The sequence below is a fragment of the Pinus tabuliformis genome, chromosome 9 (genome assembly GCF_031772625.1).
Source record: "Pinus tabuliformis cultivar Carrire ecotype Pingquan chromosome 9, CPIR1, whole genome shotgun sequence".
Lineage (NCBI taxonomy): Eukaryota > Viridiplantae > Streptophyta > Pinopsida > Pinales > Pinaceae > Pinus > Pinus tabuliformis.
In genome coordinates this window covers 1,560,203,660-1,560,218,564 of record NC_142307.1, presented here as the reverse complement: position 1 = coordinate 1,560,218,564, position 14,905 = coordinate 1,560,203,660, and the positions used below count along the sequence as shown (strand labels likewise).

The window sequence follows — 14,905 nt, the reverse complement described above, 5'->3', positions numbered from 1 at the left end:
ATTGTGTTAAAGCATAGAACATACCATTGTTATCTAAAATTAACAAGATTTCTATATATTGAAGAGAAGCCTTCATTTGCATCACATCAAGTTCTCTCTCTCTCGCTTTGGTGATCTAGCTCTCACATTGATGATCAAGCCCTCGCATCAGTTATTTATCTCTCTTATTATCAGTGGTAGATCTATTGCAGATTTGCTGATCTCTTATTGTCATTGGCAGATCTCTTATTATCAGTAGCATATCTATTGCAGATTTGCAGATCTCTTATCATCATTGGCAGATCTCTTTTATGAGTAGCAGATCTATTGCAGATTTGCAGATCTCTTATCATCATTGGAAGATCTCTTATTATCAGTAGCAGGATTATTGCAGATTTGCAAATCTTATCATTATTGGCAGATCTCTTGTTATCAGTGGCAGATATCTTATTATTAGTAGCATATTTATTGCAGATTTGCAGATACCTTATCATCATTGGCAGATCTATTGACAGATCACAAAACTCTCATTCGGCTCTCGCACCAATGTTTTTTGCTTTTGTTATTTGTTGTTGTTAATGCTCTCGCTCCAGAGAAGTATTATTGCAGTTGGTATTGCTCTCACACCAGAAGTATTTATCTCTTGTATTGATCTCGCTCTAGAGATATTCTATTCTTGATATTGCTTTTACACTAGAGTTTGATTGCTGGTTAATTTCCCTCACTTCAGTAGTATTCTGATCTTGCATTTGGAGAATATTGCTCTCAGTATTTAGCATTCGTACTTGTGCACTTTTTTCACGCACTTGTGTCTATTGCTCTTGTTTTGGAAGCCTTTGGAGGCTTGTGGTGGTATTTTGAAGTTGTCATATTAAAAAGGGTTGTTACTACTATTATTTGTAAAAGGGGTTTTGTACTCTGATTATGTATCTTTGCTGAACATTTGAAGATGATCTAATAGAAGAGTATTTTAAAAAGAGTTTTCCCCCATAGTGGGTTTTTTCCCTGGTCTTGGACCAAATCCTGTGTCTTGTTGTTTATTGACTGTCTTCTTTGGTTTATGATCTTAGAAATTAAATTTTAAATCTGCAAAATTTAACAAAAGACAATAGCGAAATTCCAAACATCATAGTGCATCAAGAAAGCTTCAAAAGTTTACCTAGCGAAAAGTGCGAAAATCTCACCAGAGATACTAATCCAATCCAAGTGATGATGAGAGAATGAATCACCTACCATCTATTTATACAATCTCTAATCAGTTCGATTTGCCTATTTTAAGCCTTAGATAATAGAATAATGGGCAATAATATCATCCCTTGTTGACAAGCCCACAAAGATAGCTCAATAACATAAGAATAAGTCTCTCAAGTGGGCAGAATGATCAATATATTGAGTCATTGGGCCTTTGAGGAGGCCTAATGAAGTCCAAAGTGTGCCATGATGTGAAAATGGACTCCAAAGATAGTGGACAAGGGGTTGGCCCCTTGTTTTTCCAAGTAAGAACCTGTGGTGCTCCCAAGTGAGTGTGGGGGCACAAGGACATCCTCATGGGTCTCCAAGTGGATCGAAAATGCTTGTAAACCATCTGTAAGGGCTACGATGCCGAAATAAGCCCTCCCTTTGTCTCCTGCCATGAGACAAACCCTCATTTGGACCCTGGAACATCTGCCAAGTGTATGGAGCAAGTGTGGAGCCGGTTGGGCAGTGGTGAACCAGGGGCATCATCGTCATCCAAAAGGTGGAACACGAGCAATCAATGAACGATAGTGAGGTCCATGAAGTACTCTCTGCTATGGTGGAGGCCCATGGCTGTCAACGCCCACCCTACAAGTGCCAATGTGGCCCCCTGGAGGACTAGGACCCCGTATAAAGAGACCAAGCCCCAAATGGAGACCCACCTGTAATCCTACATAAGATCCAATGTGTCCCCTTGTCCTCCACTACAACAAATCATTAGAATAATCAAGTAAAAGAGTTTACAAGTCATGGGATCAATGGAGCAGTTCATGGTGGCATGCCCTTACATATTGGGCTTTGGCATGTACAATTGTCTCCAAGCTCAATAAGGGGCTAATCAAGGACCCTATTAAGTGGTTTAAGCCTTTGAAGGGAGTGACATGTCCATGGTACATCCATCAGGTGATAGGTGGCAAGTGATATAGTGGTGGAACGGAGTGGGGATCACGGGAATGCTCCAAGCTACATGTCATGGTACAAGGGTAGCTATAATAAGGGAAGTCGACACCTGGGTATATGAGTGTAGGAGGGAGAAAATCGTGGTACATGAGTTACCCTGACCTTTGTTTTTCCACCCTTCTTCATATGTCTTTTGGCTTTGATTGATTTTTCTTCATAACTGCTCGGGTCTCTAGGGGACGAGAGCATTATGTGTAGGATATAATAGTAGGATATTACCTTAAAGTGGGGCAGTTCATCGCCCACTAGGGGTTGGGACAACCATGGGTTCCATAATGATGGAGGGGGCCCATAGGAACCAAGGTGATGCCCATGAATGAGGGGTAGAGCTCATGTTTGGCTTTCACCCATGTGCTAAATTTGTATGTCTCGACCATCTTTTGCATTTTGTGGTAAATTTCTTGTTGAGAGTGGCCAAATTATGTTTTTTCTTTTCTTTCTAGCTGCATCAACCTCTGGGCATTGTTCTAGGCCCGTCTCCATGTGTGGACAAAGGGGGGGGAACCTTGTGTGGACCCAATGGACACATGTGGACTCGGATGGGAATAAAAACGAATGGGGGTAAAATGAGCGGAAGGGAGTGATGTATATGGTGTCGGGAAGTGGGACCACGCAACTAGAATCGAGATTTCCCCAGTAGTGCCAACCCTAAAGCTAATGGCTAGTAAAGGAGATCCCACGAGACTAGGACACAAGGCTAACCATGATATCGAGCAGTGTATACAAGAGTACAGACCTAGCCCATGTTGAAAAAATGACAACAATTATGTAAATAATGTAATTGTGGGTAAATCTATTTTTTACTGTTTAGTCAGATTTTGTAACGAAAAGAAGTTATGTAACGAAGTAGCCCATATTAATTGGTGATTGCCCGAGAGGCTTGTAACTTGGAGAAACATTCTTGAGCAATAAGATTTCCAATCCCTTGCCTCATGTACGTTTCATTGACACACTGTCGAGGTTTTACCATGTAATTCTTTGTTTAAAGTTGTGTGTGTGATTCAGTTTCCTAATTTTGTTCATTTCTTTCTTGATTGAATGATAATGGCTCTAAAACCAACAAATGGTATCAAAGCTTAGGAAGAGTTGAGATTGATTGGAGAGAGTAGTTGGGTTCCATTGAAAAAGATGCCAGAGAAAGTTGTTGAGAAAGTAATCGTGTCAATAGGGGTCTGTTCAAATTTTTCTTAAGAGCTGAGCAAGAGAGCCTCTGCCCGCTCGAAGAGAAAGCAAGCCACCTGTCTAAGGGAGAAAGCCGCAGTGAATGCAATTTTTTTTTAAGAGCCAATCGATGAGGCGCTTGTCTAAGGGAGAAAGTCGCGAGTTTGTTCGAGTAGCGAAGAAGACCGGGTGGTGCTCGAAGAGAAGACAATCTGTTTAAGAAACTCTGCCTGCCGCCGTGAAGAGGTAGAGGTCGAGTAGGCAGACCTAGAACCATTGTTATCCGATGGTTGAAGAGCAGTTCAAGATGATGTTGTGTGTGGTGTGAGGGAAAGACGACATAAATTTTGTAAAGCCGCCAAAGCCACAAGACCGATAAGGGACAGCCTTTTGTCTGCGATCATGCCATGAGAAAACAGAGACAAAGGGTCATTTTGAAGGAGCAAAAGCTGTGGATCTATTAAGGGAGAAATACCGCCAGAAAGACAGAGTTGTGACCACTCGGGTAATTTTTATTTTTGACAGCAAAAAAAAAAACTTGATTGATAGTAAATAAAATTATGAAATTTTTGTTGTTGGGCTATCTCAAAAAACTGGAGAATTTGTTGAATGAAATTTGGAGTGGGGTTTCTTTAATTGAAGAAAAGAAAAACATTTTTTTTTAAATATTCTAGAAAGGAACAAAATTCTGTAATTCATGGAAGTGAAATGGAGTAGGGTTTGTTGAGCAATAACAAAAAAAATTGGAATAGGAGGGGAAATCCTAGAAACAAGAATTTTTTTAAAAACATTAGCTGAAAGAAGGAAACCCTAAAGATTTATTTTTTCCAAAAAGAATTCAGAACCCCTGTAGGAAGAAATGGCAAAAATGACGAATGCTAAGTTTGAAGTGGAGAAGTTCACTGGCAAGAACAATTTTGCATTGTGGAAATTGAAAGTAAGGGACTTGCTGGTGCAACAAGGGTTGCACAAGGCATTAGGTAGGGTTAAAAAGAAACTTGTTGGCATGACAAATTTGGATTGGGAGGACTTGGATGCCCAAGCTTTCAGTACCATCAAGTTGTGCCTTGTAGATGAAGTTCTCTTCAACATTGTTGAAGAAACATCGACATCAGGTTTGTGGATGAAATTGGAAACACTGTATATGACCAAATCTTTGACAGCAAAATTTATTTGAAGAGGCAACTGTATAGCCTTTAGATGGAGGGTACTAAAATTGCAAAACACTTAAATGTTTTTAATACACTTATTTGCCAACTATCAGATATGGGAGTTGAATTTAAGGAAGAAGACGAAGCTATTACTTTGTTGTGTTCCTTGCCCTTAATCTTGGGACCACTTTGTAACTTCTATCAGTGTGATCACAACCAAATCTTTGGAATTTGATTCAGTTGTGGGAGCTTTGCTATCTGAAGAAGTAAGAAGGAAGTCCAACATTGAAACCTCCACACCAAAAGCCATGGTAGTCAGAGGTTGGGCAAAGGAAAGAGGGGAGAAAGCAAGGAGTTCTTCCAAATCAAAATCAAACGGCAGGAAGTGTCAAGCCAAATTCTGGTACTGCAACAAAATAGGATACCTCAAGAAAGATTGTTGGAAAAGAAAGGAGTTCATTGAAAACCAAAACAAGGAAGCAAATCAAGTTGATTCAGGCATGATTGATGAAGTTTTATCTATTGAATTAGGTATGGTAGATGAAGGTTTACCTGTTTGCAATGTCTCTCAAAATTATGAAAATTGATTGTTAGATTCTGGTGCTTCTCATCACACAAGTCTGCACATATATGGTTCATTTTATATGACACTGTGAATGGTAGTTCTGTGTTTATGGGTAATAATGTATCTTGTCAGAGTGTTGGATGGAAAATATCAAAATTAAAATGTATGATGATACAGTTAGAACATTAACTAATGTTAGACATGTACCTGAGTCGAAGAAAAAAATGATTTCTTTGAGAGTATTGGACTCGGAAGGTTACAAGTTTACAGGTCAAAATGGAGTGCTAAAAGTTTCAAAGGGCACTCTGGTTGTTATGAAGGCAGAGAAGATCAGAAACCTTTACAGACTCAAAGGAAGTACTCAGGTTAGTGAGGCAACGACTGTATCTGAGAAGGCAGAAGAAGGTACTTGCCTATGGCATCAGTGGTTGGGTCACATGAGCGAGAAGGGTCTTCAGGTACTGATGAATCACAAGTTGCTTCCTGATTTGAAATCCTTGAGGTTGGATTTTTGTAAACATTGTGTGTATGGAAAACAATGTAAACAAAAATTTAAAATTGGAAGTCATAATAGTAAAGAAATTTTGGACTATATTCATTTTGATCTTTGGGGACCATCTCCTATTGTATCTTATGGAGGTGCATTATACTTCTTAACATTTATTGATGATTTCTCTAGGAAAGTCTGGGTCTATATGTTGAAAAGAAAAGTTGATGTATTTAATGTTTTTAAACAATTTAAAGTTATGGTGGAAAAGAAAACAGGAAAATCAATTAAATGTTTAAGAACTGACAATGGCGGTGAATTTACTTCCCTAGAATTTGAACAATACTATAAGGATGAAGGGATTGTTAGACATAAAACTACTGTTTATACTCCTCAACAAAATGGCGTTGTTGAACGTATGAATCAGAGTCTTATGGAAAGAGCCAGAGGCATGATCAACAATGCCAACCTGCAAAAGGAGTTGTGGGCAGAAGTAGTATGTACTACTTGTTATTTAGTAAACAGATAACCTTCATTGCCATTAATTGTAAAATTCCTGCAGAAGTTAGGTCAGGTCAATCTTGTGATTATTCACATTTAAGAATTTTTGGTTGTGATGTCTATGCTCTTATTCCAAAGAATCAACGTTCAAAGTTAGACCCAAAAGCAAAATGTTATGTCTTTGTTGGGTATGACTATGCGGTGAAAGGATACAGGTTGTGGGATCCTTCTTCATGAAAAATAGTCATTAGTAGAGATGTAACATTTGATGAATCCTCTCTTCTAAAATTAGATGTTGTAAAAGTTGAACAGGAACAGGTGTCGCCAAATCAACAAATTCAATTGGAGGCCAGACCTTTTTCAGAAAGTCGAAAGGAAGGAGAGACTTCTGAAGGAAAAGGTGAAGAAGATGCAAAGGAAACTGTAGAAGTTCCAGAACCAGTTCAACAACCAGTCACTCTAAGAAGGTCTACAAGGGAAAGAAGAACACCCAAAAGGTATGAAGATTTTGCTTCATCTATTGCATTGATTACTGAAGATGGGGAACCTTCTTGTTATCAGGAAGCAGTGGATGATGTGGATAGCGAAAAGTGGAAAAAGGTTATGGACGAAGAAATGGATTCCTTAGCCAAGAACAAAACCTGGGATCTTGTAGAACTTCCTGAAGGGAGAAGTGTTGTCGGATGCAAATGGGTCTTCAAATTGAAGCGAAATGTTGATGGAAGTATCGAAAGGTATAAGGCGAGGCTGGTAGCAAAAGGGTATTCTCAGGTTGAAGGTATTGACTTTCATGAGATTTTTCACCAGTTGTAAAACTTGTTTCTATTCGAACTGTGTTAGCACTAACTGCATTACTTGATCTTGAGTTAGAACAATTAGATGTTAAAACAACTTTTCTTCATGGAGATTTGGATGAAGAGATTTATATGGAAACCAAAAGGTTTTGTACAAGGTCGCAACAGAAGATTAGTTTGCAAGCTCAAGAAATCATTGTATGGCTTGAGGCAGTCTCCTAGGCAATGGTACAAGAAGTTTGATTCCTTCATGGTGAGCCAAAACTTTACTAGAAGTGAGTATGATCATTGTGTATACTTTAAAAGTTTCAATGGCATATTCATTATCTTGGTCTTGTATGTTGACGATATGCTTATTACAAGCAAAAGCATGGAAGAGATCAATAGGTTAAAGGCTCAACTCTCTAGGACGTTTGATATGAAGGATCTTGGAGCGGCAAAACATATCTTGGGCATGGAGATACATAGAGATAGAAAAAATGGAAAGCTCTGGTTATCACAACAGAAGTATGTGGAGAAAGTACTTGAAAAGTTCGGTATGAACAATGTGAAACCTGTTAATGTTCCATTAGCTTCCCATTTTAAGCTTTCTTCAGTTTTGAGTCCTAGAACTGATGAAGAAAAGAAGTATATGTCTCGTGTACCATATGCAAATGTAGTAGGCAACTTAATGTATGCGATGGTATCTACAAGGCCTGACATTTCACATGTAGTTGGAGTTGTCAGCAGGTTCATGGCAAATCCAGGAGAAGAACATTAGCGAGCTGTGAAATGGGTGCTTCAAGATACGAGAGGCACAAGTGACCATTGTATCATCTTTAATGGTAGTGAAGGTTTAGTCTGCGGATATGTGGATGTTGATTATGGAGGTGATTTGGACAAGAGGAGATCTACTACGGGATACATCTTTACTCTTGCAAGTGGAGCAATTAGTTGGATGTCAAAGCTTCAAGAAACTGTTGCTTTATCCACTAGTGAAGCAGAGTATATAGCTGCTTCAGATGCCTGTAAAGAGGCAATTTGGTTGAAAGGTCTGCTTGATGAGATTGGAATGACGCAGGAGAAAGTGAATGTATTCTGTGACAGTCAAAGTGTTATTCATTTGGCTACAAATCCAGCTTATCACAACAAGACTAAGCGCATTGATGTAAGGTATCATTTTGTAAGACATGTGATCGATGGCAGTAAAGTAGCTCTCAAGAAGGTCCATACACAGGAGGATCATGCAAACATATTCACGAAGTCGGTTTCAATAGAGAAGCTGCGATGGTGTTTGGCTTCTCTTGGCTTGAAGAAGAGATCTTGGAGTAGCAAAACATATCTTGGGCATGGAGATACATAGAGACAGAAAAAATGGAAAGCTCTGGTTATCACAACAGAAGTATGTGGAGAAAGTACTTGAAAAGTTCGGTATGAACAATGTGAAACCTGTTAATGTTCCATTAGCTTCCCATTTTAAGCTTTCTTTGGTTTTGAGTCCTAGAACTAATGAAGTAAAGAAGTATATGTCTCATGTACCATATGCAAATGCTGTAGGCAACTTAATGCATGCGATGGTATCTGCAAGGCCTGAAATTTCACATGCAGTTGGAGTTGTCAGCAGGTTCATGGCAAATCCAAGAGAAGAACATTGGTGAGCTGTGAAATGGGTGCTTCGATATTTGAGAGGCACAAGTGACCATTGTATCATCTTTAATGGTAGTGAAGGTTTAGTCTGCGGATATGTGGATGTTGATTATGCAGGTGATTTGGACAAGAGGAGATCTACTATAGGATATGTCTTTACTCTTGCAAGTGGAGCAATTAGTTGGATGTCAAAGCTTCAAGAAACTGTTGCTTTATCCACTAATGAAGCAGAGTATATAGCTGCTTCAGATGTCTGTAAAGAGGCAATTTGGTTGAAAGGTCTACTTGATGAGATTGGAAGGACGTGGGAGAAAGTGAATGTATTCTGTGACAATCAAAGTGTTATTCATTTGGCTACAAATCCAGCTTATCACAGCAAGACTAAGCACATTGATGTAAGGTACCATTTTGTAAGACATGTGATCGATGGCGGTAAAGTAGCTCTCAAGAAGGTCCATACACAGGAGAATCATGCAGACATATTCATGAAGCCAATTTCAATAGAGAAGCCGCGATGGTGCTTGGCTTCTCTTGGCTTGAAGAAGAGATGATGATTGGGCATGGGCAAGGGATTAGGAAAATTGTTGTCAAGGTGGAGATTATTGAAAAAATGACAACAATTATGTAAATAATGTAAATGTGGGTAAATCTATTTTTTACTGTTCAATTAGTTTTTGTAACAAAAAGAAGTTATGTAACGAAGTAACCCATAGTAATTGGTGATTGTCTGAGAGGCTTGTAACTTGGAGAAACATTCTTGAGCAATAAGATTTCCAATCCCTTGTCCTGTGGAGGTTTCCTTGACACACTGTCGAGGTTTTACCACGTAATCCTGTGTTAAGTTGTGTGTATGATTCAGTGTCCTAATTTTGTTCATTTCTTTCTTGATTGAATGATAATGGCTCTAAAACCAACAACCCACTCTTTCTGCCGAATCCCCCCACTAATCCATGCCCAAAAGTGCCCATGACAAGCAAGGAAATTTACTCAACTATACCAATGGAAAGCAATACCTTCGAGGTCGAGAGGCCCACCTTCAAACATACAATCATAACAAGTGGGCAAGGGACCACATCGCTGGTTCAGGTGGTGGAGAAAATGGCACATCGAGCTTGCTGGTGGCTGCAAGGGGTTGCAGGCTGAGGACCATCTAGGAGAAAAAAATTCTCCTTTAAACACTACCCACAGGTGGTGGGTAACAGATACCATGTTGAGAAATCTAGGGGCAGCTATAAATCTTCTATTTGAATGGTAATTGTTTGATGAATAATAAAGATAAACTAAGAAGAACACTAAACATCTTCACAAGTAATTATCATGACTAGAAATTCAATCTTGCAACTGAATTTCAACATGAACGAACTAGTCTTTGTGTGTCATTCCATCTTAATTTTTCTTCTTTTCTTTATTTCATGGTAACTAGGGTTAGGGTTTGGTTAAATCTACATTTTACAACTAAATTTGCATATATATGTTATTGTCCTTTAGGTAGGCATTGCTTCTATTAATGGCGAAAAAGCATAATCTATTATTTATTGTATGTTTTAACTTTTACCACAAATTTGAGGCTGACGTCTACGTTATTTTGCTGTTTTATACATTTTCAGCCATTGAAAATATTGGTTAACCTATCCTTAGCTTATTTCCTTTAACAAACTCAAACTTTTGTTGATCTTACCATTAATAAACTATTTTGTTGCTGTTACACTATTTTTCATGCTGTAAATCTGCATATCTTGAAAACCCTAATTTATAACAGCATTCTTTAGTTGATGGTGACTGGTGCGAAAGCTTACTTGAACATCTATAGACCATATCTCAGCCTCCAAGGACTTGCAGGTACTTCCTTCTATCTCATCGGCTCTCTTCACCCTCAGGCTCTCTTTATTGAAGATCCTTTAGGGTGTTTGGTTGCAACTTCCTTAGAAAGCTACTTGGAGATAATATCTGACCAAGCTGTAGGTCTTGCCAAGGAAGCCTATCTTGTGGAGATAATATCTGACCACAAAACAGCAGGGGAGAGACCATTGAGGTGATAGTGGTGGCTTATCCCATTGTTGCCCTAAGACTTAGATTTGTCTAGCGAGGCTTTGCACTGAATTGCTACATTTTGCGGTAACAGTGACAAAAATAAACTCCACTAGAACATGTGCACTCTAAGTCTTAAAGTATTACATTAAACTCATTTTCTATGGGGCCCTAAAAATAGTTGGGCCATATAAACTCAAAACCATAAGTTTGGTGGCCCCAATGAGGTAGACACCCCTTACTTGAGTTGGACAACATTACGTTGAAAAATTCTTTGTGGGGCCCTTAAAGTTTGCCCAACCCTTTGCGTCTAATTCTGGAGCATATTGTATGTGCCTCAAAGTGATGGGCTCCGTATAAGTGTCCCTGTCACTTTGACAAATACATTAAATTTCATTTTGTGGGTTTCATGCACCCTCCTTGGCTACTATGGGTGAAAATACATTTTAAAATATCCATGACTTCAGGCTCTAGGAGGGTTTCTCCTTTCTTTGACTTAGTGAACGGGTCACACATATGAAGAAATGCCAGGGTGGGCCCAGTGCAAAGTGTGTTGTAACATGATGTAGTTGGATTTTCTATATTTCAACATCCCTTTGAAACTCATTATGTGCCATGGCTACTCTCCAAATGACGTGAAAAATTAATGGAGAAGTTTGGTCTTGTAGTTATTCACATGCATATCCTGTTGTATTTTGCCAATTTTCTGGGTTATCTATCTGTCTAATTTTTATCTACTTTATTTTTGAAAGTGCTGAACAATTAGGAGAATTTTGTGGATTGGAACACTAGTGATTGATATTTGTTCTGTAGACTTTGTTCTGGAAGGAAACATGGTGTTAATTATGTTGTTTGATATGCAGGTTTTTACCCACGAAAAATCAAACAGGCATAGTGGAGCATTTGTGTTTTCTTTAGGGAACTTGTTTGCTAGTATTCCTTTCTTGTTTCTCGTCTCCCTTTCTTGTTCCCTGGTGATCTACTTCATTCTTGGGATGCGGTCAGCTTTCAGCTTGTTTATGTACTTCATGTTAAACTTCTTTATGTGCCTTTTAATAAATGAAGGCCTGTTGATGGTCATTGCATCCATCTTGCCGGAAATATTTGGAGGCATTCTCACAATGGTGTTTCTGCAGGTAAGCAAAGCCTTTTTGTTTATCGGCTTCACTGGTTACGTTTTGGTGGCTTTCAATTTCCCTAAATAATGTTTTAAGAATTAAATTTTCTTTGCAGGGAATTATGATGCTTGTTGCAGGTTATTTTAGACTTAGAGATGAACTGCCTAAGCCAGTTTGGAAGTATCCCGTATCTTATCTTGCTTTCCACACCTATGCTATCGAGGCAAGAATAGAAGCCTTGAATAAATCTTTGTGAATACTGTTCAGTCTGTAATACTCATCCATGCTGATAATCTCTTATTTCTGATCACATGCCAGGGTCTCCTGGAAAACGAATACACAGGGACATCCTTTGCAGTTGGCCAGGTGATATCCATACCTGGAGATCAAGCTCTTCGCGATTCATATAAAATTTCCAGTTCAAGAAATGCAAAGTGGCTGAACCTACTCATTCTGGCTGTTATTGCAGTTGGATACCGGATCATTTTGTTTTTATCCCTTCACTTTGAATTAAGGCGCAAAGTTTTGTCTATTAGATGCCATAGACAGAATAAATAATCCATGCAATAGAGATAGAAAATTATTCTTTTCCGGGAATTTGGTGTATATATAATTCTTGTAAAATAATTTCTGCAAGTGAAGTACTTGCTTCAGTGTCTCTGTTGAGTCTTAATGCTGGACAATCTGTTCTGTCAATTCAAGCAAATCATCTCCTTTTACCTTTGCATATAAGCTCTAACTGCATAGTAGTGCTATTTTGAAGAGCAAATGCAGTTGCGTTATTTATCTAATTAGTTTTATATGAACAAGCAAATCAACTGTGACTATTTTTATCAAACAATATGATATTTGCTAGCAAAAATTATTTTTTGGACATGACCATGTGGTCTAACAGCAGAGAAGAGAGGTTGGAGGGAAAGTTAAAGAATTCTATGTATGATGCAAGTTCCATTGCCGTATGATGCAGAATAGTTGGAGGGTATTAATCAAAACTACGCCAATTACCACAAGAATCAATTATATATACTACACTGCTACCTTTGTAACTGCTGTAATCTACACCAATCGGTGTCTTTGGATGTGTTGTACTCAGATTGGCTAATCTTACATCCACGTCTACTGATGAATAAAACTGCAATTTACATTGGTTATCTGTGTTACATAGAATGGGGGAATGGGGAATGGGTATATATTTCCAAATCAACATTTGCATTCAAGCAGACTTTGGAAATCGAAAGAGGCCTTTTCTCTGGTTCAAATTTCAACGATAGAATCATTATCAAAGGTCACGAACATATTTTATATGACATGGAGGCCCAAAGGTACACAAAAGAAAAAATGAAGCGGTGATCCACATTAAAGTAGTTTAATTTTTCGTTTCCAAACAATTTTTCTAGGTAATGATACATGGGGTACTCCATATAAAAACTGAAATGACTGATATTTTCACCCAAAAAATCTGGGAAATGTTAGCACCATATTTTCTGCCACAAGAAAGTTCCATGAAACCATTTTCAAGATGGTTCCTTGTCATTCCCTTAACCATTTTTACCAGCAGCATTTCGTGTCAGATATTACTGCGTACTACTGCATTTCATTTGCGTTGATTGGTACGAGTCTACAGTTTCTTTACATTATAAGATGGTTGGAATTTGTGGACAGGAGTTTATAGGCCTGCATCTTCTATTTATTCATAACTACTCTTTATTTTGAGTCATTCTGTATTTCTATGGACTGATGATTTTTTGAGTCTGTTAACAGTCAGGATCAGAGGTTAGGCTTTTCTACATAGCTGGTATATGTAATTTGTAAGGAGGTCTTACTATTTTGGATCTGGTCAATCAGTTTTTATTGAAGCGATACGCACTATGCATATCCACTTTGCCTCAACTTCTGCCTCTCCTGCCTCTACGCTAGTCTTCTATTGTTGATCCTGACTCTTTGCTCTATACTCGCTGCCTCCTGCTACTCTGCAGACCACTAGTTCGAATTTCTCAGCTAACCCCGCTTCAAAAATCGAAATCTCTTGTGCAATTTTCTGAAAATCTGAGCGAGTACCCTGACGTGGATGCCTCTGCATCATGTCTTGACTCATAATTGATTTTCCCTTCTTGTCTCTAATTACTTGCTCTAATACCATGTGAAAATTCTATCACTGTAACATCTGATTTACTTTGCCTACTTATTTTCAGTAAGTTATTTATGAAATTGCTTCAATAAACATTAAAATAAATTCTGCTGTAGATATCACACCATAATACAGAAACAAACACATGCACAAGAATCAACACATCGACACGGATATTTTGGACAACAGTACCTGGAAAAACCCAATGTGGGAAAACTAGTGCAGCAAGGGAGGATTTTATTATTCAGCAATTCTTCAGTACAACTAGGTGCTAAACGGGCTTACCCAACAGAGAGAATTTCTCCAACACTTCTCTTAGTCCTAGCGTCAGCTTGGCTGACCTCTGTGTGGCTCCTAGACACTTTGCGTCAGCCCCTGCTTGTCTGCGTTAACCCTGGTCCTCTCCGCGTCACCCACACAAGCCTTCTAACGACTACGCAGTCTCCTGTTGCCTCAGCATCTGTCGCTTCTGCCTCTGCGCTAGTCTTCTATTGTTGACCCTAACTCTTTGCTCCATACTCACTGCCTCCGGATGCTCTCCAAACCACTAGTTCGAATTTCTCAGCTAATCTCGCTCCAAAAATCAAACTGACTGACCTCCCTCAATGTGTTCTCCAATTGACCCTCAAGCCTCTTCTTATACTTTTTTCGTTGGTCCATCAACGATCGAAATTAAGTCCCTAATCAATGGTTAAGATTAGATCTGAGTTGATGCATGACTTTTGGACCATTTTAACTCAGTTTTATATTAATTCACATTAATATTTTATTTTTTGTAAGTTTAGACTTAGGAATTCCATTAAAAACATTAATTATTTTAATATCTTCCAAATTGGTTAGATTCTGCCAAAACCATTTCTGGGTCTTGGAGATCTCGTGTGCTTTAGCCTCTCCACCAATTTTCGTGGCTAGAGCACATCCGATGCTACCCCAAATCAACATCAATCCGTTGAAACAAATTGCAAAGGATTGTCCTATGTTGCATTGGAACCTGCATTACCCCACTATACCCACACCAAAAGAAACCTTTTGTGCCTTGCATTCCCATGTTTTGGGGACTTGGAGACCCTTAAGAAACATCCCAAAATTGTTGGGGAGTTGCTTCTTGTTCCCAAATTGTTTCAGGCAGATTTGAAGGATGTTTTGTATAGATTTCAAGGATATTCTGAGC

General features: G+C 38.6%; 1 protein-coding gene across 2 annotated transcripts in view; it reads left to right on the top strand.

Annotated features, from left to right (window-relative positions):
* LOC149154570 (ABC transporter G family member 3-like) overlaps window positions 1-12,665 on the top strand; it is a 231,711-nt gene extending 219,046 nt beyond the window's left edge. The window contains exons 9-12 of one of the 2 annotated variants that reach the window (XM_089439978.1): window positions 11,352-11,624; window positions 11,722-11,829; window positions 11,925-11,972; window positions 12,076-12,665. In XM_089439978.1, coding sequence (XP_089296104.1) covers window positions 11,352-11,624; window positions 11,722-11,829; window positions 11,925-11,972; window positions 12,076-12,120 — 474 coding nt within the window. In that variant the 3' untranslated portion in view covers window positions 12,121-12,665. Of the gene's footprint in view, window positions 1-11,351; window positions 11,625-11,721; window positions 11,830-11,924 lie in introns of both variants that reach the window. The other variant, XM_089439977.1, reaches the window with a different exon arrangement.
* The last annotated feature ends 2,240 nt before the right edge of the window (window positions 12,666-14,905 follow it).